Source organism: Schistocerca piceifrons, chromosome 11 (genome assembly GCF_021461385.2).
Source record: "Schistocerca piceifrons isolate TAMUIC-IGC-003096 chromosome 11, iqSchPice1.1, whole genome shotgun sequence".
NCBI lineage: Eukaryota > Metazoa > Arthropoda > Insecta > Orthoptera > Acrididae > Schistocerca > Schistocerca piceifrons.
Window position 1 is genome coordinate 133,056,797 of NC_060148.1, and position 24,979 is coordinate 133,081,775.

The 24,979-nt window shown below is 39.2% G+C and overlaps 1 protein-coding gene across 1 annotated transcript in view; it reads right to left on the reverse strand.

Moving 5' to 3' along the window:
- LOC124719799 overlaps window positions 1-24,979 on the reverse strand; it is a 293,431-nt gene that overhangs the window by 267,912 nt on the left and 540 nt on the right. Inside the window, exon 2 of the mRNA XM_047244994.1 lies at window positions 9,257-9,464. Within this exon, the coding sequence (XP_047100950.1) occupies window positions 9,257-9,464 (208 nt within the window). The remainder of the gene's footprint in view (window positions 1-9,256; window positions 9,465-24,979) is intronic.

The following is a 24,979-nucleotide window of genomic DNA, read 5'->3' on the forward strand; positions in this document are numbered from 1 at the left end:
TTGTCGGTTTATTATGTTCTAGAAATCAACATTACAAGCTACTAAATTAAAACTCATTTACTTTCATTGCATTGCTGTGACAACAACGCAGTGTCTCTGAATGTAATACTCCTTCCTTTATCTGTAATCTGAAATCATTTGAGATAAAACTGAAGAACTACGAATACGTGAGCATTCAACCAATCTACGGCAACTGCCAACATTTACAGTTAGAATCCTTTCATTCTTTTATTATATCCATGTGCCAACAAATTAACTGTATTGGCATTAATAGGTAGTGAAGCAGCAATGACAGATCACAAATACTGTTTTCGGCATTGCTCGAAAGGACTGTTTGTTGATAAAAAAGCACACATTTTTTCTAGCACATGCGAGACTGACAGTTTGATAACTCGTAGCAACTAAAGCAACAGGCTTCTCTTTAATGATGCAGTTATCTTGCTCTTTCCTCCTCAGTCTCATTCAGTCCATCTTCATTAGTTGTCTAATCTACACAACTAATCTTCCAAATTTACTGTAGCACCACATTTCAAAAATCTTCTTTTCTCTCGATAGCTGAACTGCTTATCATACACGTCTCACTTCCATACATAGCTTCAGTCCAGGCTAGGCAAGCTTGTAGTTCAAGGCTCTGAGGCATAACTGCACAACTTATAGACTGAAATACATTTCTCAATAATGGATCAAACAATTTAAATTATCAAGACACATTTTGAATGTTTGCAACATAAATTTACATAATGGCAGTCAATTTTGGAACTGTCGATATCGTCGGACTATTTTGAACAGGTAGCAGTTAACTGCACCTCAAAATGCCAATCGAGTTCTACACAGCAGACATTTGAGGGCACAGCTTCTTATGGCCCTCCTGAAGGCTCAGTCATTTCAGTCTAGCCGTCCCTCGTCACATCTTGTCACGTCTACATCACAGGCAGAACAGATGCCATACGGGGTTTTGTTGAAGTCAACATTTGGTAGGACTTATGTCATATGAATAAATGTTGTTTCAAAGCACTAGTACACTATGCAGCTCTCAAAAATGCATTTTATTCTGTATAATTTGTTGGAAGAAAGTAACGGCAATTGTCCTAATGGTGGTTAAATAATTTTTGTATTCCACTGCTTTGAGATCATAATTTGCATCTTATAAAAGCATAGAGGAAAATAGAGAAATCATAAAACAAAAATAACAGAGCAACAGAAGGTGACAACATAGTTATTGAACTGTGGAAACACTAGTGACAACATTATTCTATGTCTTACAGAAATCATTAATGAAATTTGGACAACAGCTTACCATCGGAATGGACATCAGCATTAATACATCCACCCCCATACGACACAATTGATTGAAATACGCAAACTTCATTGGGGACCTGTCAACACCTTTTGGAACAAAATCACGAGTAAGACAGGGAGTCGGTGTATCACGACTACTTTATAACTGTGCATTGGAGAAGATAGTGAGAGAATGGAGAAAATCCAGCAAAACTAAGTGTGTTCAGCTAGGAAGAAGCCCAAATAAAAATCACCGTCAATTGTCTAGCATTTGCAGACGACAAAGGATTAATTATTGACACACTGGACAGTGTCAAAAAACAAATCACAGAACTACAGAAACAAGCAGACAAAATTAGACTGAAAATATCATTTGAAAAGAACACATTTTATGATAAATATCAATGATGCCCCTACAAATATTTAAAAAAAAAAGTGGGGGCAGGGGGGGGGGGGGGATGACCCGGAACACAAAACTATAACAAAAACTAATATCTTTTAAACAGTGGTAAGGCCTGAAACACTGTATGCATCAGAATCACTTACACTAACAAGATTTGGGGGATCTTGAAAAACTGGAGAAAGTTGAAAGAAGAATTCCAAGAAAAATACTGGAACTTAGAAATAATAGTAACATCGAATACAAATTAAAATCAGAGCTTTGTTTGAAATTGGAAATGCTAATTGATGTAATGAGGAAAAGAAGACTGTAGTTTTATGGAAACCCACCCACCAAATGTATAACAACAGACTAATCAAGCAAATGTTCAGCTTACTGAACAGCTACAAATCAAAACCCACACGGTTCACTGAAATTGACAGCGATATGAAAAACACAGGCATTAAAATGGGCATAATGGATAACAGAACACCTTTCAAAGAGGCAACACAAAAGGCAGGATTTCGGGAAAGAATTGAGTTTTCAAATGGAAGAAAGTGTACCCAGAAAGAGAAGAAATGACTCTCTCAAAGGATGAAGGAAGCCTGGGAGCAACAAAAATTAAACACAAAGAAGCAAAACAAAGTTGATTTACCGTATCTTCCAAAAGGATAATTCAAATACATAAATAAAAGTGTGCTATTTCAAGGCAATGGCACATTGAAGATGTATCAAAAATGTGAGTTCTCAGTAGGAGCTGTTAAAATTAAAGGTCAGTTAATGACACGTCACATATTATAAGACAAATATATCTGAAGGTCACAACTGTGTAGTGGTTATAGTCATGCACTGCAAAGTTATGAAATCAAAGTTCACAAGTTTGCGTCCTACTATTTCCAATTTTTTTTCTTCTTTTTTCCATTTCATGTTTTCTAAAAGATCCTAGGAGTTTCTTATTAACTTCATAGAAGTATTTACTGTAATATTACATGTTATGTACGTATAAGAGCTCTTGTTCTCAGGAGAGTGCTGCTTCCATTGTACGAACAAGCCAGAAAACATGTGCAAACCAAGATTGTTTTCTATGTCATTGCTTGAGTCGATTGCAAAATCTTAGTATTAATTTACCCATCCAAAATTTACAATCACAGCACAAGACCCACAATGCCACAGAAACATCATCATTTCAGCAGGTCAAATCAAATTCCCTGGAGTGAACACACACAAAACATTAAACAACTATAAAGTTTAGAATTGAAAAAACATAAAACCTTAAGTATGCAACAAAGATAACATACACAGTATTAAGCATCTCTCCAAATCATATCTTTTATTATGATTTGTTGTGATAAAGCATCAGGAAATGCAAAATCGGCGGATAAATACACTACCTAAAGATTTTATCTTCGAATTAACTTCTGGCGTATTTAGTGGTTGATTATGAAAAGGAAAGAATATACAATATTTGAAATTCTGGTTAGAGTCTGACATTGCCCCCCCCCCCCCCTTCCTCCCGGCCCCAACTGCAACCTCCGCTATGGTGAGACACTGATATATAGTGTAGTCCAACGTCTCAGTTAGTTACAATTGATAAAATATTGAACCCTTCCCCAGCCTGTAAACACGAGCCATGGCTACTCCAGGCAACTACATTCAGAAGAGACTTCCTAACACTAAAATTTATGTTATTTTTCTTTTCAATAAATACATTTCTTGCAAGTCTGCATTTTATATCCACTCTACTCTGGCCATCATCACTTTATCACTGTTTTTTCCCAAATAGGAAATCTCATCTACTACTTTCAGTGTATCATTTCCCTCAACACAGCCTAACATATAATTTGATAACATTCTATAATGTCTGTTCTATGTCAAAATTCCAATATTAGCCCCAATCGGGCATCAAAATAAATTCAATGGCAACAAGTGAAAATTTGTGCCAGACCGGGACTCGTACACAGATTTTTCACTTTATGGGAGCAGTTGCTTTAACTGCTTCAGATATCTGAGCACACTTCCCATTCAACCCAAACTCCCAACTTGTCGCACACTACACATGCGGCACCCACTGTCCGTTGCTCGCAGCCCCACATTGATTCCCGCAAGAGTTCAGAAAAAGAAAGCATCTGCACTGAACGACCTTTAATTACCATCAAGGCACATAGATACTGCCAGAAAAAACCGAAAAACACCAAAAAATAATTATACTACAAGGTGTACAACTTTGCTTCCGCCATTTTCCCCCAGCATTTCAGGTTTTAATGAAACAAAATGGTTACACATGTATCATTCAAAGAATTTTCCATCGCTGGCCACTACTTTCTCCCATCTTTCGGGCAGTGTACGAATCCCGCATCAAAAAATTGTTCACCTTTTGAACGATCCACGAATCGATCCAATTTGTCACTTCTTCGTGAGGTCGGAAGTGTCGGTCAGCCAGGCCGTGCGTCATTGATCTAAACAGGTGATAGAGGAAGCAATGTCTGGAGAATACAGCGGGTGGGGTAGGACTTCCCATTTTAACGTTTCCGAGTATGTTTTGGCCTCTTTTGCAACGTGGGGTCAAGTGTAGTCGCGCTGCAAAATCACTTTATTGTGCCTCTCACTGTATTGCGGCCGTTTGTCTTAATTCTCTGCTCACACACATTAATTGCATTCGATAATGAGCACCTGTGATTGTTTCACTCGGTTTTAGCATCTCATAGTACACGACGCCGAGCTGGTCCCACCATATGCACAGCACGATCTCGGAGCTGTGAATATTCAGTTTGGCCGTCGAAGTGGAAGCACGGCCGGGATATCCCCACAATTTTTTGCCTTTAGGGTTACACAATGAACCCGTTTTTCATCCCCAGTCACAGTGCGATGCAGAAATCCCTTCCGTTTTTGCCTCTGAAGCAACTGTTCACAAACAAACATATGCCGTTCAATGTCCCTCGATTTCAGCTCACATGGGACCCAAGTGAATCATGCCCATAGCCTCGAGACATTTTGAAATGGCTTGCTGTGTCACTCCCACTAATCGTGTCAATTCTTCTCAAGTTTGATGCGAGTCTTCACTCGGCAATGTCTCCAATTCTGCATCTTCAAAAACACACTTTCTTCCACCACTATGCCGGTCTACGACGTTAAAATCACCATTCTTGAAGTGTTGAAACCACTCACGACACATTCTTACACTAATAGCATCCTTACCGTATGTAGCTGAGAGCATTCGATGAGCCTCAGCCGCTGTTTTCTTCATATTGAAACAAAACAGTAACACCTCCCGCAACTGACATTTTCAATCAAGAACAACTTTATGATGCAGACACAAATCGACTAACGTTTGAACGAGGTTACGTTGACCGAGGTCCAAGCTAACTACCTGAGGCCTGCAATCTGTTTCTTTCGACCGCTACTTACCATGGACGCCACCTACCGGCAAATGGCAGAAGCATAGTTGTACACCTTATAGGGTAATGAAATTTGTTGGAGGCACATTTCTGAAGTTAACATACTTAAGTGATTAACATTACAAGGTCACAGCTTAATTTAAGTGCGACAAGAGCCATTGCAATTGTGAAACGCTGGTACATTAATAACCAGTCTAACTGACAGAATGTCGAAAGCAAGCATGCATTGTGTTGTACAGTTTGTGGGATGGAGTTCTATGCTTGCACTTCGTCAGTCAATACAGGGATGGTTAATGCCGGTTGTGGATGATGCGAGTGTGATGATGTTCCATATGTGCTCAACTGGGGATAGATCTGGTTATCGAGTAGGCCAAGGGAACATGTCGACACCTTGTACAGCATGTTGGGTTACAATAGTAGCACATGGACAAGTGTTATCCTGTTGGAAAATACCCCCTGGAATGCTGTTCTGGCAGCACGGCAGTTTAAATCATCAGATTCATGTACAAATTTGCAGCGCAAACTATAATTCCAGGCATCAGTCCCGTGTGTCTAGCATGCAGAGATGTTGGTTGCAGATCCTCAACTGGTCTCTTCCTAACCAATGCACGGCCATGACTGACACCGATGCAGAACCTGCTTTCATCAGAAAAAACAACAGACATCCACCCTGCCCTCCAATGACCTCTTGCTTGATGTCACTGAAGTTGGAAATCGCAGTGGTTTCATGCCAGTGACATGTACACTCGGAGCTGTCCTCGAAGTAACAGTTCACTGTGACACTGGCGCTGTCTGCTGCTCAAATTGCCGCTGCAGATGCAGTGCAATGTGACAAGAGCGATATACTGAACACGACTGTCTTCCCTCTCGGTAGCCCGGTCTTCTTGCCACCAAACATTTTCGTGACCACCGCTGCCGACAATCATGTACAGTGGCTACATTCCTACCAAGCCTTTCCGGGGCTATATTCTTATCAAGACTTTGTGCAGTATCACAGAAGGAACATCCTGCTTCTCATAGGCCTATGAGACGACTTTATTCAAACCCAGTCAGGTGTTGATAATGGTGTCTGTTGCCTCGAGGGCATTCTCGATTAATGTCAACACACACATCCGACCTCAAAAGTAACTAAGACTCACAACTATTACCATCTATATTTAAAGCAAAACTGATTTGCACCCTCACAGTGCCACTACTATACAACTGGCATGAAATTTCAATAGACATCATCTTCCAGCTGTAGAAACATGCCTACCAACTTTTGTTTATGTTGCACAATTCCTCAGTGCAGCATTCCCCCCCCCCCCCCCCCCTCCGCCCCCCCTCCCCTCCCCAGTCAATGTACTTATCTGTGTGATGTCTGTTCTTCCGGACATGTCTGAAAGAACAAACACCAGACATAACTTGTTCTCAAAATACTATTTATACAGTGCAATTGCTGCTCCAAGTCCTTTGCAGTCAGACCAAATTACAATCTCTTCAGCACAGCTCGAAGTTTTTACAAATTCTCCGTGAATTTATATTTCCTTCTCCAGTTTCTACTTGGTTTCCTTGCTCCATGTACAGAGGGAATAACACTGGGTATAAGCTACAACACTGTCTCACTCCCTACTTGACCACTGCTTCCCTTTCACGTACTTTGACTCTAATAACTGGATTCTTGGATTTTGTGCAAATTATAGATAACCTATTCTTCCCTGTAGTTTATCCCTGCGATACCCAGAATTTCAAAGATTGTAATCCACTCAAGACTGTCAAATGCTGCCTATACATTGTAATGATACAGGCTGTATTGGATCGTGTGGAGTATCCGATACAGCAGGTTCTGTAGTATGCGATACATGCTAAAACAGATGTGGGTGTTGTATAAGCACACTTAGAGCAACAGTGTGAAACAGTTGCAATGAAAATTTTAAACTGTGTCACAGGTGGTAATGTAAGGGTAAAGTAATGTACAGTTGGGATAAGTTATTATCACTTTAATACAAATTTCGGTATGTGTTGAAGAGAAAGAACAAGTTCTGGAATCAGTGTTAATAGTATATAAATGTTAGCAATGCCAGCTGTTGTGGCCGACAGTTCTAGGCGCTTCAGTCTGGAAAAGCGCAACCACTACGTTCGCAGGTTCGAATCCTACCTCAGGCATGGATGTGAGTGATGTCCTTAGGTTAGTTAGGTTTAAGTAGTTCTAAGTTCTAGGGGACTGATGACCTCTGATGTTAAGTTCCGTAGTGCTCAGAGCCATTGACCATTTGTTAGTAAAGTTTTTCATTCAGTTTTGTAATTATAATTCAATTGGTAAAATTCACTGTTTACCAAAATGCAAATTAATTGTGTAAACCACTAATTTTGGAAAAGCTTAACATTTATGTATCTTTGCAAGTCAGAACAACATATTCTTATGGAAATCACCAACTAAAAATCTGTAATTAAACTTGTAATTAATGTTTCTAGAACATTCTATACAGAAATTCAGTGCAATATCCACACATTATTAAAACTAGAGAAGGTTTATTTAAACTGGACACATAAACTGATTCAGAAAGACAATGTGTATCATAAATAATGTTAGAAGAATGATTCATAAATTTTTTGTAATACGGTTTAAAGATTTTGCGATGTATGTAATTATTCCGCATTTTAGCCTTCAAATGTTGTAAACAGTCATTTTGAACATTTGAATTGCAATTTTGATGATTTAGAAATATTACCAGTCCAAAACTGTTTCATAAAGTTGGATAACTGATTACATTATGTAAAGATATGTTCTGGACCGAATAACAAGAACTTAAGTGTTAACTGTACGTATGTTTCAAAATTGCACTTTTAAAAGATTGTTAATTTCGGAAATATGCATTATCAATGTACTTGTTTTAAGTTCTTCTAAAACCCTGTAATGTCAGTTTTCGCTGGATTAACTTATTGCAATTGTAACATCAAACATGAAATAACATAATAATGTAAGAGAACGTAATTGTTAAAATTTGTATATATACACTTTGACCAAAGCCTTGGTGCCAGTTGTAAATTAACAATTCTATCCCCATTCATGAAAGTTACAGCAGATCCACATTCGACGACTACTTGATCCCGCACTCGAGCAAACAAGGAAGTTTTTGTTTTTACAAAGAGAAAACATATCATGCATAATGCAACAAGGTGATTTGCTAAGTCAAAACATATTTATGAATGGACACAGGCAGACAGTGTTTGTTGGTAATGAGGATCACCCTGTGGCTAAACATGCCTTGGTGCACGGCCAGCACATCTTGGCACAGTGTTACACCGTCCGGGTTATCTGGATACTTCCCACTAACACCAACCTATCCGAACTCCGGAGATGGGAACTTGCTCTTCAATATATCCTCTCTTCCCGTTATCCACCATGCGTCAATCTCCGCTAATTTCAAGTTACCGCCACTCATACCTCACCTGTCATTCAACAACATCTTTGCCTCTGCACTTCTGCCTCGACTGACATCTCTGCCCAAACTCTTTGTCTTCAAATATGTCTGCTTGTGTCTGTATATGTGTGGATGGATATGTGTGTGTGTGTGTGTGTGTGTGTGTGTGTGTGTGTGTGTGTGTGTGTGTGTGTGTGTGTGTGCGCGAGTGTATACACGTCCTTTTTTCCCCCCTAAGGTAAGTCTTTCCGCTCCCGGGATTGGAATGACTCCTTACCCTTCCCCTTAAAACCCACATCCTTTCGTCTTTCCCTCTCCTTCCTTCTTTCCTGATGAGGCAACAGTTTGTTGCGAAAGCTTGAATTTTGTGTATATGTTTGTGTTTGTTTGTGTGTCTGTCGACCTGCCAGCACTTTCATTTGGTAAGTCACATCATCTTTGTTTTTAGATACATATTTATAACTATCTTATTAAAACTCATTATCTATTAAATGTTGTACATAATTAAATTCTTTACTCTGTAACTAATCAATAAAATTTAGAAATGAATTACATGTATAAAAAAATCTCAAGTTGATATGACGTCACAGGTCACTACTCATTTCGACTCCCCTAAGCTCACGTAACGCAAAGTAGATCTGACTACATTGCACATACTCCTGTAATGTTACAGTGTACTAATTTTTTCCCCTGGCAGTGTAGTTATTTATAGTGTCATCTCAACTTGTCGGTAAATATCAAAAGACAGCTGTAGTCCGATAAGAATCTCGCCTCACAGAGAAGCGATACCAGACACGCACCCCTGGCTGAAGGTGAGGAGATGCCGGCCAGAGTGCGCCGGGTTTCCGAGTGAGAGACGTCCGCGACGAACGGCCAGTACCCGGGGCGTTGCTCGCGCAGGCCGTGCCGCAGACCGGCGTCCAGGTGGCTCACCAGCGCAGCAATCGCAGGGCACGGCGCGCGGCTCGCCGCGTCCCGCTTCAGCTGCTGCACCTCCTGCTGGTGGAGCTGCAACACACGCGACGACGGAAATTACTATTCTCGTCGTCTGTTCTCGGGATTACCGAGACACGAGCAATTACTTAACAAATACACTTCGGCAAACAACAATGACCTTAAACATACAGAGAAGACACGAGAAAAGAATTTACCAAATGAAATGTGACACTTTTAAAGAGAAGTCTCAAATTTCAAACAAATTGTCGGCAATGTCACTGAAAGGATGTGAGAAGCCACAATGAAACTTTACATGAAAAAATAACAGTATGAAGAAAACAAAGTAAACTCACACCGGGTAAGAATTAAAACTTCAGCAGTTATGCCCTTAAATGACAATACTGCTCTCTGCGACACTGATTTCAAATAGCACTGTACTACAAGATGTACAACTTTGCTTCCACCGCTTTTTCCCCAACATTTCAGACTTTAATTAAACAAATTGGTTACACATGTATCATTCAAAGTATTTTCCATCGCTGGTCACTACTTTCTCCCATCTTTCAGGCAGTGAACGAATCCCAAGTAAAAAAATTTTTTCATTTTTGGAAGCGATCCACGAATCGATCCAATTTGTGACTTCTTCTTGAGACCGGAAGTGTCTGTCAGCCAGGCCACACGCCATTGGTCTAAACAGGTGATAGTCGGAGGGAGTAATGTCTGGAGAATATGGCTGGTGGGGTAGGACTTTCCATTTTAATGTTTCCAGGTATGTTTTGAACTCTCTTCAATGTGGGGTCGAGCGTTGTCGTGCTACAAAATCACTGGGCAAAAACCACAATGCGCTACACATTACGGCCATCGTAGTGCTATCTTTCAGTTACGTAGTCTGATTCCACCAGTTTGTGCCAGTTTTGACTGACTGTCAAGTGGGTGGTCAAAGAGAATCCACACACCTGGAGTTTGTGGTGGCAGACAGACCTGTAGCATTGCATAAGGTCTCGATTTTGGGCTGTTAGACATCTCTACCTACCTGCAGATCATATTATAGTGTGTGGCAGACATCTGCGTCTACCCACAATTCATATTTAAATGTCTGGCAGACAGTTCACAGAACCACCTTCACACTATTTCTTAACCATTCCACTCTGGACTAGCACTTGAGAAAAGATGAACACCTAAACTTTTTCATGTCAGTTTTGATTTCCATTATTTTCTCGCAATGGTCATCTCTGCCTAAGTAGGTTAAAGTCAACAAAACACTTCCACATTCATCTACTTACACATCTACATGGATATTCTGCAAATCACATTTAAGTGCCTGGCAGAGGGTTCATCGAACCACCTTCCTAATTCTCTATTATTCCAATCTTGTACAGCTCATGGAAAGAATGAACACCTATATCTTTCTGTATGAGCTCTGATTTCCCTTATTTTATCGTGGTAAACATTTCTCCCTATGTAGGTCGGTGTCAACAAAATATTTTCGCACTCTGATGAGAATGTTGGTGAGTGGAATTTCGTGAGAAGATTCCGTTGCAATGAAAAACATTTTTGTTTTTAATGATGTCCACCCTAAAACCTGTATCATTTCAGTGACATTCTCTCCCACCTTTCGCGATAATACAAAACGCGCTACCCTTCTTTGAACTTTTTCGATGTACTCCATCAGTCCTATCTGGTAAGGATCCCACACCGCGCAGCAGTATTCTAAAAGAGGACGGACAAGCATAGTGTAGGCAGTCTCCTTAGTAGATCTGTTACATTTTCTGAGTGTCCTGCCAATAAAACACAGTCTTTGGTTAGCCCTCCCCACAACATTTTCTGTGTGTTTTTTCCAATTTAAGTTGTTTGTAATTGTAATTCCTAGGTATTTAGTTGAATTTACAGGCTTTAGATTTGACTGATTTAGCATGTAACTGAAATTTAACAGATTTCTTTTAGCACTCATGTGGATGACCTCACACTTTTCATTATGTAGGGTCAACTGCCAATTTTCGCACCATTCCGATATCTTTTCTAAATTGTTTTGCAATTTGTTTTGATCTTCTGATGACTTTATTAGTCGATAAACAACAGCGTCATCAGCAAACAACCTAAGACGGCTGCTCAGGTTGTCTTCCAAATTGTTTTTATAGATAACTAACAGCGAAGGGCCTATAACACTACCTTGGAGAATGCCAGAAATCACTTCTGTTTTACTCGATGACTTTCCATCAATTACTATGAACTGTGACCTCTCTGACAGGAAATGACAAATCCAGTCACATAACTGAGACGATATTCCATAAGCACGCAATTTCACTACAAACCGCTTGTGTGGTACAGCGTCAAAAGCCTTCCGGAAATCTAGAAATACGAAATCCCTTGTCAATAGCATTCATTCTGAGGAGAAAGCTGGCGAGTGAAATTTTGTGGAAATATCTCACTGCAAAGGGAAACCCATTTTTGAATCAATGTCGCCCCAAATTTGCTTAGCATATTTACAATACTCCCTCTCCAGCGTAGTGATAATACAATCAGCTGGCCTTCTTTGAAATTTTTAAAACCACCAGCCACCACTCTACAGCACTGTCCCCCCCCCCCCCCCCCATCCTGCATTCGTTGCAAGTCTCCCACCCAGCATGAAGTCCTAAGCAACTGGGAAAAAAAGTGCAGGTGACTCCTCTCTATAAGAAAGATACAAGAATGGCCTAGAAAAACTCAGCCCAATATCCTTACCATCAGTATGCTGCAGAATTCTTCAAATATTCTCAGTTCAAATACAATAAATTTCCTTGAGAAGAAAAAGCTTTTGTCCACAGATCAGCACAGATTCTAGAAGTCACTACTCGTGCAAAACTCACCTTGCCCTTCTCTCACACAATATCCTGTGAACTGTGGATGAAGGGCAACGTGCCAGATTCCACACTCCTAGATTTCGATAAAGCAGTACCCCACTGCTGACAAATGTACAAGTGTATGGAACAGATTCCTAGGTATGTGAGTGGCTCAAAGACTTTTTAAGTAATAGAATCCAGTACAATGTCCTCGACAGCGAGTGTTCGTCAAGAGACAAAGGTATTAAGTGTGGGTCATCAGCAAAAGAAAGCGTGTATAGAACAGTAGAGTGACCTAGTCTTGAGTATTGCTCGAGTGTTTAGGAACCGACAAGATCAAATTAAGAGAAAACATTGAGGCAATTCAAAGGCGGGCTGCTAGATTCATTACCAGTAGGCTGGATCAGCACACGCAGTTATTACTGAGATGCTTTGGGAACCCCACGTGGGAATCCCCAAAGAGTAAGTGGCATTCTTTTCAAGGAACGCTGTTGGGAAAGTTTAGAAAACCAGGTTTTGAAGCTGATTCCAAACAATTCTTCTCTGTCAATGTTCATTATACACAAGGACCACAAAGATCAGAGAAATTATGGTTTGCACATGGGCATCTAGACAGCCATTTTTCCCTTACTGTATTTGTGAGTGGAACAGGAAAGGAAATAACTAGCAGTGGTACAAGGTACCTTCTGCGACACACCATGCAGTGGCTTGTGGAGTACGTATGTAGATGTAGACAGTTCAGATCATGAAGTCTCCCCAAAAGCAACTGATTATGAGAACAATAGTTGAATTCAAGTCACTCAGCACATACTGGCAACAATGTCACACACTACTTCCTCTGAAGCCAACTGCTAAAAAATGCATGTTATTTTAATGACACTATAGGATGCCATTAATCTGCTTTTGCCACATGATTATGTTTCTGTTATTGTTTATATACGAGGGTCACGCCAAAAGAAATGCACACTATTTTTTTTTTAAATCCATCTTTTATTCTACATGTTTGAAAGTTTTACAGTGTGTAGCTACATCCTTTAGGAACATTATTTTCATTTCTCCACATAATTTCCATCCCTCTCAACTGCCTTACGGCATCTTGGAACCAGCGCCTGTATACCCGCACGGTAAAATTCTGGACCGACCTGCTGGAGCCACTGTTTGGCAGTGTGCACAAGGGAGTCATCATCTTCAAACCTCGTTCCACAGAGAGAGTCTTTCAGTTCCCAAAAAGATGATAGTCACGTGGAGCAAGGTCATGGGTGTAAGGCAGGTGATTCAGTGTTGTCCATCCGAGTTTTGTGATCGCTTCCGTGGTTTTTTGACTGACATGTGGCTGTGCATTGCCATGCAACAGCAAAACATCCTGCTTTTGCCAATGTGGTCGAACATGACTCAATCGAGCTTGAAAATTCTTCAGAGTCGTCACATACGCATCAGAATGTATGGTAGTTCCACTTGGCATGATGTCCACAAGTGAGAGCGCTTCGGAATCGAGAAACACCGTAGCCATAACTTTTCCAGCAGAAGATGTGGTTTTGAATTTTTTTTTTTTTTTTTTTTTTTTGTGAATTTTCATGATGCCACTCCATTGATTGTCTCTTCATCTCGGGTGAAAAATGATGGAGCCATGTTTCATTACCTGTCACAATTCTTCCAAGAAATTCATCTCCACCATTCTCGTACTGTTCCAAAAGTTCGCTCCATACCGTTTTTCTCATTTCTTTGTGAGCCACTGTCAACATCCTTGGAACCAACTAGGCACAAACCTTCTTTAGGCACAAACCTTCTTTAACGCCAACACTTTCAGCATTCTCCAAACACTTCCTTCCCTTATCCCAACGTAGTGTGACAATTCATTCACTGTGTCGCGAGGACAATCCTCAATATTGCCATGCCTGCTTTCATCATGTAACCAGCTTGCCCACAGACTAACTGTACTGTGATCGACAGCAGCATCTCCATACACTTTTTTCAACCTCTTGTGGATGTTTCCCACTGTCTTGTTTTCACAGCACAGGAACTCTATGGATAGCATGTTGCTTCTGACGAATGTCAAGTGTAGCAGCCATCTTAAAGACATGCTGTGATGGCGCCACTTACGGGAGCAGGTTGAACTAAGTTTGAAAACAAGCGGGAAGGATGTATCTACACACTGTAAGACTTTCACATACGCAGAATGAAAACTGTATTTTTACAAAAATAGTGTGCATTTCTTTTGGAGTGACCCTCGTATGTATGTAGGACATTTGCATTTTTCATTTTGAAATGTTATTAATGATTTCTTCATTAGTACATAAGTGAGTTTTATGAAGGTTGGACAGGTGACCAGCCAAGGCCTGGATACAGGAACCATCCCAGCCTTTACTTGGACTAATTTAGGGGAACAACAGAAAATCTAAATGAGGATGGCCAGACAGAGCCATTATTAATGACTTTGTATCGAAGGCAGAATCTAAAGTGTAACAGAACAATCCTGGGTTCGACTGGAAGCAAATACTTTCATTTTACATTACTTTCTGCTTGCAGCAAAAGCAGAAAATGTATATATAGTGTCAGGTGAGGTATTTGTAAAATAGGGGTAATTGGAAACAAGAGGGAAAAAATTTTTCTGGAGAGAGATTTGATTTTTTATTCTACACCACTTGCCTCTCTTTATTGTTCAATTTTGTTCACTGTTCAGCTTTTTATACTGATGTACCTAGCAGTTTGATAGCTCCAGATTTGGGAAGGAAGACATTTTTTTCCTTTATTTATTGGTAACTTAAACATGCTATTTGTGGTTTATTAAGCTATACACAGCGATCCAAAAATTTCCCTCTGAGGGGATTTGCTTCAGCATATATGCAATTTTGTATGACTCCGATGTGGGTATACAAAAACAGACATGCAGTCAAGGGGTTATTGTGGCATTCGTGTGTTTCTAAAGTGCGTACGGTAAATGTGGAAATGTAAACTACGGTGACGTTATTAGCAAATGGTCCACCAAACAGAAGCAACATGCCATCATTCTTTTCTTGCCTGATGAGGGAGAGACATAGAATGAAGAATGTGTACAGGGCAGCATGTCTGTTGGAAACCATCATCACAGAATGGTGTGTCAAAGGATGGTGACGCTTCGTGATAACACACAGCCGTTATCACAAATGTCGTGGTGCAGAAGTTACACCAAGTCAAGTGGGAGACACACTACCACCTGCCCACGCCCACATCTCTCCCCCTACGATTACACCACCTTCGGTCCCTTAAAGGTCTCGAGGGGTCGGAAATTCCTGTCAGACGAAGATGTGTAGCAGCAATTGCGGACTTCTTCACACAGCCTCTACAATCTGGTGCATCAGCGAAATGACTGCCTCAAAGCTCACGGCAACTTTGCCCAATTGTGATGCCAATTCTGGATTATCCATTCTTCAAACAAAGCTTTTTGACCACCCCTTATACAAGGTGTAAACAGTATAAGGTACCAAAATTATACAGATGGCACATCTTGCAATGCTTGACAAAAAAGTCTAGTAACATGTTTGCGTATTTCCTACGGTTGTCCCAGAAAAAAAAAAAAAAAAAAAAAAAAAAAAAAAAAAAAAAAAAAAAAAAAAAAAAAAAAAAACACAGTTCGTCTCAGGATAATGGTTTTGGAAAAGTAGATACTTGGCCGTGCACGTACGTACATAAGCAATCGGTTCATGTCATTGCCCGCTGCGTGTATTGACATTTCGAGCGTAAATCGTAAACACATAGGCAACTGGGGCCTGAGTGGCTGTGTCATTTTAATACACCGAGCGACGACCGTAGGCGAGTAACCAGTGCAGATGTTATTGCAACTCTGTTAACTGTTATGATGGAAAGGAGATTTACTATAGCTGAACTATGCGATATGCATTTAATTTATGGTGAGGAAAAAGGTGTTGCGAGGGCAGCTGTACGAATTTATCAAGAACGCTTCCCACGATGACGACTTTCGTGCACCAAAGGTTTGTACCATTGTAATTCTCTACTTGTATGCGATTATTATGCATTTACATCTTAATAAAATACAGTAGTTATCTGCACCTTTGTAAATTTTTGTCCGTATGCGAAACATATCTTCTGTTCTGATATGCTTCCCGTTTTTGTTACATCATGACAGAATACAACTGACGAGTACGTATTTAATTTCCTTAGATTGAGAGATACTGGCTCTTTAATGTCCTGCCCAGAAGGCAGAGGGTCGGCGATCGTACATTGGAAGCTGAGGAAAGAATTCTGGACCGCATCCAGGAGGATCCTTCTCAGAGTACTAGAAGCACCACCCGCCATGTGGGTATATCGCACACTGTCATTCATCGCACTTTGCAAGAGGAGCGTCTGCAGCCTTAGCACATTCGACGCGTACAAGCATTGGAAGAACAAGATTTCCCTCCACGACGTGAATTCTCAGAGTGGTTTTTGTTACACAGTGCGCAGCATAATTTTGTCAACAAAATACTCGTCACAGATGAAGCGTGTTTCACTCGCAACAGAATAACTAATTTCCATAACATGCACACGTGGAGTGTACACAATCCTTGCCACGTAGTGGCAACACATTTTCAGCGACAATTTTCTGTAAATGTGTGGGTGGGTATGCTCGATAATTATATTATTGGTCCCTATGTTTTACCTGCACGCTTGACTGGTAACTATTTCTAGAGGAAACATTGTTACCAACGTTGTTAGAAGACATTCCGTTAGGCATACGTCATAACATGTGGTTCCTCTACGAAGGTGCTCCATCCCACATTGGTCACAGCATACGCAGATTTTTGGATAGTCGATTTCCAGGGCGATGGATCGGGCGTTTGAGTCCATGTCGATGGCCAGCACACAGCCCTGATTTAAATCCACTGGATTTTTACTTTTGGGGCCATATGAAGAAACTTGTTTATGCTGAGCCAGTGAACAATGTGGACAAATTGACGCAGAAGATTTTAGATGTTGCCAATACCATAAAGGCCAATGTGCATGTGTGTGAACGAGTGCGACGAAACTGGGTTCGCCGTAATGAAGCATGTGTAGGAACGAATGGTGGTCATTTCGAGCATTTATTGTAGTATTGGTGTAAGAGGAAACGAAGTAATGGGTTTTCTTTTTGTTACGATGTTGTTGTAGAGAAGGAAAATAATGTGAATTTAGTATTCGTTATGGCATTGCTGTAAAAAGGTGAAACAGGTGAGTGTAACTAGTGCACAACTATCTACTTGGTGACTGATTGAATTTGTACTAATGGAAATAGATTGTGTTTGATATTAGCTTGTCATTACTACTACGACCTTCGTTATCGACTTGTTGAGAAACAGACTGGTTGTATTCAATTCACGTAAAGCGAATTACACATTCTTTACAACACAAAAACTGTTTACATTCCTTATTTCGGTAGCACTTGTTTATCACACCACGTCGTTGTACACGTCTAATGATTTCAATCCTCTGGTCGGCTCGATGCCTTTCTCTGGCCGATCCGCCATTGTAGGCGATAAGCTCGGTACGCCGTGTACTGTCGGTTGACTACGTAAACAGAAACGCATATACTATCTATCCTACGAACATTAGGTTTTAATAACACAAAAATAAAGTACACGATAAAAGGAAATGTCATTAGACTTTTTTGTCAAGCACACCGAGATGTACCATCTGTACAATTTTGGTGCCTTATACCGTTTACACCCTGTATTTTATCCTTTCCAAATGAGATTATAATAACGAAATTACTTGCTTTCAAGCTAAATAATAACCACTGCATATTTACTTTAACCCCCTAAAAAATTACAAACTGGGTACAGAAACTGAGTGACAATTGCAAAATAATTTATGTTTCTCCATATCAAGCTTTGAAAAAACAGCAAAGACCTACATTAAAATGTATGCAGAAAGCACTTATGCTGTAAATGACATGCCAAGGGATGCTCATAATGTTATAAAATTAAATTATTTACGGAAGCAGCAGCAGCTTAAGGTGACACAAAATCAGTCATATGCCACCAAATTAAAGGATGGAAACTATATTTTTCTGAGAGTCCAGAATGAAAGGAAGGAATTGAATCTGACCCTTTATACATGATTTGCACCATTTTATTCTGATTCCTTCAGGTGAGAGGGTACCACTGGATAAATCAGATCTTGGGCATCCTTAAGCTCTTCCTCCACATATTGAAGCTACAATGGCCAACTGTTTAACTGCTCATGCAGAAATGGTATATCCATGTGACAAAGAGGAACTTAAAGTAATTGGCACAACAGAATGTTAAACAAAAATCGTTGAAAACTCCATTTAAAGATGATCATCCTGGTGAGGATTGGTATCAGGCCTTTATGAAACGGAACCCCCTTTATTTCTTTGAAGAAACTTTAGCACCTGCAACAGTCCCCAAACACCGCTCGAGACCCATTTGCAGTTTATAACTTCTACATGAACTAATAATATGTATTAAATATGTGGTCCAAAAGACTATGAGACATCATGCTGTGTTTTGCAGTGACTCAAGTAGGGTAAGAGCTCTTGCGGAAGATGAAAAGCCACTGAAAAAAAGTCTCCTGGATCAGGTATGGAGATTACAGCTGTTTTGTCCTGTGTTGCTGCAGATGACTCTTATTGCTACCATTTATCACAAATCAGGGTGGAATGGTCTGGAGTCTATTGGCTTTGTATAATGTGTACACAGTGACATTATGCTGCTTTAACAAATGGGTGGCTGGAGGAGCCTAAGTTTTATCAGTGCTTCACTACAGCTTTTATACCTCACATACAAAACCCTCATACAAACAACAAATTACATAGCCAACGTGTCATTTTAATATTTGATGGAAATGCTAGCCATATTGGTCTACAATTAGTGGAAACAGCTGTACAAAATAATATTCATTCAGTACGCTTGCAGAGGTATTTTATCTGAAAGACTACACTCTCTTGACAAATTTGTGTCTAACCCTGCTCAAACAAATCGAGAAAAATCTTAGTCACACATTTGTGTGTTCTGATAAGGAGTATTTTTAACAACTTTCAGATGTCTCCACCACAATTTTTCTTATTTCCAAAACAGCCTTACGTGTTTTCAACATTCTACCACTTTCAAAGTCTATAAAATACAATAGAAAGGTGGTGTCAAATGATATGAAAATATGTTACATTTCACCAATTATTTGAGAATTAATACTGTGAGAAGAAGATGATTTTTTTTAGCTTACCAGTGTTATCTCAATCATAGAAAACCGTTCAATAGGTACATTTTATCTCATCAACATTCTTCACCATGAGACAAGTGCAAACTACTACCAAGGAACAAATTAGTCAGTGCTAGATACGTTGAATACAATACATTTGTTTGTTTGCAACAACCTTTTTCATCACTGGATTGTATAAAACCATAGCATCAGTAAGCAATTCCTGGAAATCATAAAAAAACTGTGCAACTATATTTTTGAATGGTCAAAAACAATATGTGGACGAGGTCACTTGGTGACACTAGTGTAAATCAGGCAAATTGTCTGTTAACAAGTGCATCGCCATCCAGCAGCCCCTTCCATGTACCATGTATTGTTCTCATGGTCATTCAAAAATACAGTTACACATTGTTCTGTAGAAAAAAAATGTGTGTCTGTAAAACACTGTGAAATAATTTCTATGAATTGTTTACTGATGAGAGCATTATATACAATGTAATAATTTAAAAGCTTGTTGTTAACAAAAAAGTGTTGCGTACCATGTGCCTAGCACCGCCTAATGGTTTAGACCACTTGGTTTCTAATTTGTTCCTTGGCAGCTACGCATGTGTGTCTCTGAAGAATATTGACAAGATACAACGTATCTACGTAACAGTTTTCTACTGGTGCCCTTGCATGGCAGAAAATGCCTAAACGCCACATTCCAGTGTCGTCAACTGTATATGGCACCCAGTCAGATGGCCTTATCTATTTAAAACCCTTCCATACTCAAACAGTTTAACTTTAACAACATCTAGAATTTCAACCCTTTTTTTCCCGAAAATCCCTTACAACAGCACTACTACAGCTGTTCCCAAAAGCTTTCATGTTATTTTAATTGAAGTTATCATTATATAAAACATTTGTAGCACAGGACAACAAACAGTTTTACAAAAATCTCTAAAAGATTAATCCTGTTTACTCCTTCATCCCTCTCTCCCTTCCCTCCATTAACCCCATCCCCTTGCTCCTATGTCCCCCCCCCCCCTCTTAATTGCTTCATGACACTACAGTGGGACATACATAAAGATAAATTATTAAATAAAATGAACAGTTTGTGCTATGCTTCTAGTATTTTAAGTTAAATCTGTGATATCGAAACACACAAATGTGCCTACTTTGCATTAGTACACTCAATAATTACATACTGCATTCCTTTTTGGGGCTTCTCCCATAAGAATGTATTTATTATGCAGAAGCGAATAATTAAGACAATGAAACAAGTACCCTTGTCTTCACCATTAAACATCTCTTTAAGGAGTTCAGTATTTTGCCAGTGCCTTGTATCTATATTCATGAATGTTTTATTCATGAAAATCTCCATATATTTACAAAAAATAGAGACGTTCATTATCATAATACTCGTCATTCCAATGACATATTTATAGCTGATCAAAGGCTACATAAATGGCACAGTAGTGTAAGGCACAGGGGAGTACTTCTGTATACGAAGCTACCTGAAAATGTCAGGTCTTGCCAGAAAGGATTCAGATCCTAAATAAAGTCAATCATACAGAAGCACTGCTTCTATTCAGTGGAAGAATTTATGAATAGTAATCTAAAACAATTTTTGTAATGTATTTTACTGGATGTGTTAAAATATTACTTTCAACTGACTTATTTGACTCTATTCACAGATATAACTGTTCCTTGTTATGGCTCATCTGCACTTATGATAACACAATGTAAATAGTGTTACTCTGCAATCATTATCTGATGACAGTATGTGTTGTTGTTGTTGTTGTTGTTGTTGTGGTCTTCAGTCCTGAGTCTGGTTTGATGCAGCTCTCCATGCTACTCTATCCTGTGTAAGCTTCTTCATCTCCCAGTACCTACCGCAACCTACATCCTTCTGAATCTGCTTGGTGTATTCATCTCTTGGTCTCCCTCTACAATTTTTACCCTCCACGCTGCCCTCCATTACTAAATTGGCGATCCCTTGATGCCTCAGAACATGTCCTACCAACCGATCCCTTCTTCTAGTCAAGTTGTGCCACAAGCTCCTCTTCTCCCCAATTCTATTCAATACCTCCTCATTAGTTATGTGATCTACCCATCTAATCTTCAGCATTCTTCATGACAGTATGTAACATACCAAAAAAGGGAAATACGGAAGCGTCCGATCCCACCCGTCTGCTTTGACCCATGACGTCACAAATATGGCGGAAACAAAAACAAACACACACACTTTCCACAAGAAGACTAATGACACTAACGGGACAAGCGCGGGAAATGGGGTGTTTTGGGTTTGGGGCAAACTAAATATAAACAAATTTAGACGCCTTGCGTAGCTACAACGTGTAAGTGAAGACAGCCATGCATGAATACCCACCCACCTCCCCAGGGGTCGTTACCCCTGCAACCCATAGAAGAATGATGCTTCAGTAGCTGATAAGTGTTTGTCTTTTTTTAAAAAAAATCTCATGGGATAGAACGAACAGATCAGAAAGATAAATATAATAAACTAAAACAGAAATTTGAGGAAACAGATAATTAAAATAAGTAATAAGTGTTTTAAAATTTTAAAAAATCTCACGAGATAGAACGAACAGATCAGAAAAGTAAATAAAATAAGATAAAACAGAACTGGAGACAGCCACACTCAAACCAAACTCTGCGCCGTCATGACGTCACACATGACGACACCCTTACGTCACGGGTCAAAGCCGACGCGTTGGATCGGACGCTTCTGTCGACCCCAAAAAAGTCATGATTCACTATGTACAGCATATGATTTATATAGATGTATATCTTAAGAATGTCTACACTTATGCATGTAACTGCATACCTACAAAATAAGTATATTTATGTATTAAAGCAAGTGAAATGTAACTTATCCTACATCTATGTGTAATAACGCAACAAGATTTCTGGATGAATAAATAAATGAAATGAATGAAATAATGCTTGTTATTTACAGAAAAACAATTCCATAGTAACAGCCCCTCCCAAGATCTTGTAAACCTTATTTTGAATCGCCAATTCTAAATATATTCCCCTTCTCATCCTCCTTTTAATTTTTATTTTTATTAATTTATCATATGTACAATTACAGCTTATGTTTTATATGTCTCTAAGAGTTTTATATGTCTGTAAGAGTTATCTTGGAAGCATAAGAAAATGTGGTATGCAATATGAGAAAATAGGAACAAGTAATGGAAGTTTGCACAATTTCCAGTGTACCATTAACACTAATACTGGAGTGGTTTTTATATGATTTTAATTCCGGATTGTGTTTTAGTTAATCTGATGTTTGGTGGTTATGTAGTTTTATTACGCAAGGCAATGTGGATGCTCGGCGTACGCTATTGATGACACTGACATATGGTGATTCAAAAGTACATCATCTCAAATTGTTTGGATTTTCCTGTATGGCGTTCACGCATTAGTTCCATTTGTGGAAACGAAAATGTGTGGGAGCCACTTGTCCCTCAACTATTTCTATGTTTTGTAAAGTACTTAAAGCATTTATGAAGTTTCACTGATGATATTCTGTAAGTTGTAAAAATAAAAAACAAAAAATTAAAAAACAAAAATTGCTTGTTAACAATTTGCCTTATCTACACTAGCACTGCCCGGTGGCCTGTTCCACTGTGATATTTTCAACTGATCTAAAACAGTTATGCACCGTTTTGTAAACACGCCTCTTTGTAAGTAATTGTAAAATGATTTCTGTGAATTGTTTACTGATGAAATTGTTTTATACCAGGTAATGATGAGAAAAGGTAACAGTGAATAAACAAATGCATCATGTGCTGGTACGTATGTGGTCACATATCTAGCACCGCCTAGTGGTTTAGTCCAGTTGGTTTCTAATTTGTTCCTTTGTAGCAGTTTGCACTTGTCTCTAAGTTACTAATATTGACAAGATACACTGTACCTACTGAAGAGTTTTCTGTAATTGCTGAAACAGTGACAAGCTAAAAACCACATTCTACTCACTGTACTATGTCTCTAATCAATGGTGAAACATAAAATATTTTCATATCTTTTGATATGTGTTTTGTGCTGTATTTTATAGCCTTTGAAATTGATGGAACAGTCAAAAGTGTATGGCGATTCTGGAAATAATAAAAAAGTGTAGTCAAGACATCTGCATCCAAATGGCACTTTCGTGCAAATTGCAGCTGACAAGAAGTATGGTACCAACTATCTTAGTTTTAATGTTATTTGATAAATTCATTTCAGGAATGGTTCACTTTGGATTTTTTTATTACAAGTTGGCGGTTCATAAGTCGTAGAACAATGTTAGTTTATGGTTATACCTGCTGGCAAATACATACCCAGTCCACACTCAGATTGCAGTTTCCACTTACCTCTGACCTAATACGATAAATGTGAGCACATGAGGTAAATGTTAACTTTTTTGTCACAACCAACAGATTACTGAATCCAAGAGTAGAGTTCATATGAGCATGTCATTTGAGTCAATATTTGTCAGATTCTACTGGATCAAGAAGTCTCACACATATTGTAGATTTTTAATTTTTAATAGCATTTTATGAATTCTATTTTCATCCACCATGTATAGCAAACAGAACAAAATGATACAATAAATAAAACTGAACAACATATGGTGCAGTACACACAAGTTTCTACCCAGTCTCATCTGTGAAAAATATGGACAAGAAACTGAATGAAACTGGCAATTGGTACCCATTTATATAACTGAATTATGATTGTTCATGTAGGCCTATGATATCCTCATTTTATTTGTTTGTTATGTTCAGTGATTGTTCACGTAATTTAACTGCCTTGCTCCCAATGCAGTACTTCCAAGCTGTCTAAAACATATGGTACAAGTGGAGACAAGGCAAAGTAACTGTATCTCGTATTGCCTTGATATATTGCTGACAGAAAGCTCTCAGATTTCCAGCAGAGTAGCATATTTTAATAAAGGTACTTAGCTCGAAAACTTAAAGCACCTCATAAGGCGAAGTCACAACACTCTTAACCATAATGAAAAAAACAAAGAGAAGATAGCCTGACTTGAGTCAATATCAGCTGAGAACTGCACGTCATATTTGTTTCGAGAAAAAAAACACGCTTTTAACTGTTTTAACCGCACTAAAATGAGATGACAACGGTTTATATATTGAACAGAGCAACATACCAGGTGCAAACGAAAGCTCTTGTTGGGAAGAGCGTTTTACTGATTCAACAGTTGCAGTCAAAACAAAGGATGCGTGAGATTAAAGTTTGTGCCAACACGTAATTGGTAATCTGTTAAGACGATGGTTCGTCGTGCTGTTTGTACTCTCGGCAGCTCTCGCTAACACACGCAGTCAGGCGAAATAAAAATATATAACAGGTACACAGCCATTCTATTTACTGACATCCCGCAACGGCAATACTTCTGAGAAGCTATTTCAACTCTGCAAAGCCATTGCATGAACATTATGTGTACTTACAGAACACCCAGTCTCGATCAATGAACGAGTGGATCCCCCTTTTAGATGATCTTACTTTTCTCTGTTAAATCCCAGTCTATTTACGTTCACTACCGATTGCACCTTCAAACGGTATTTTGCTTTATCGCGTCGGTGCGAATGTCTT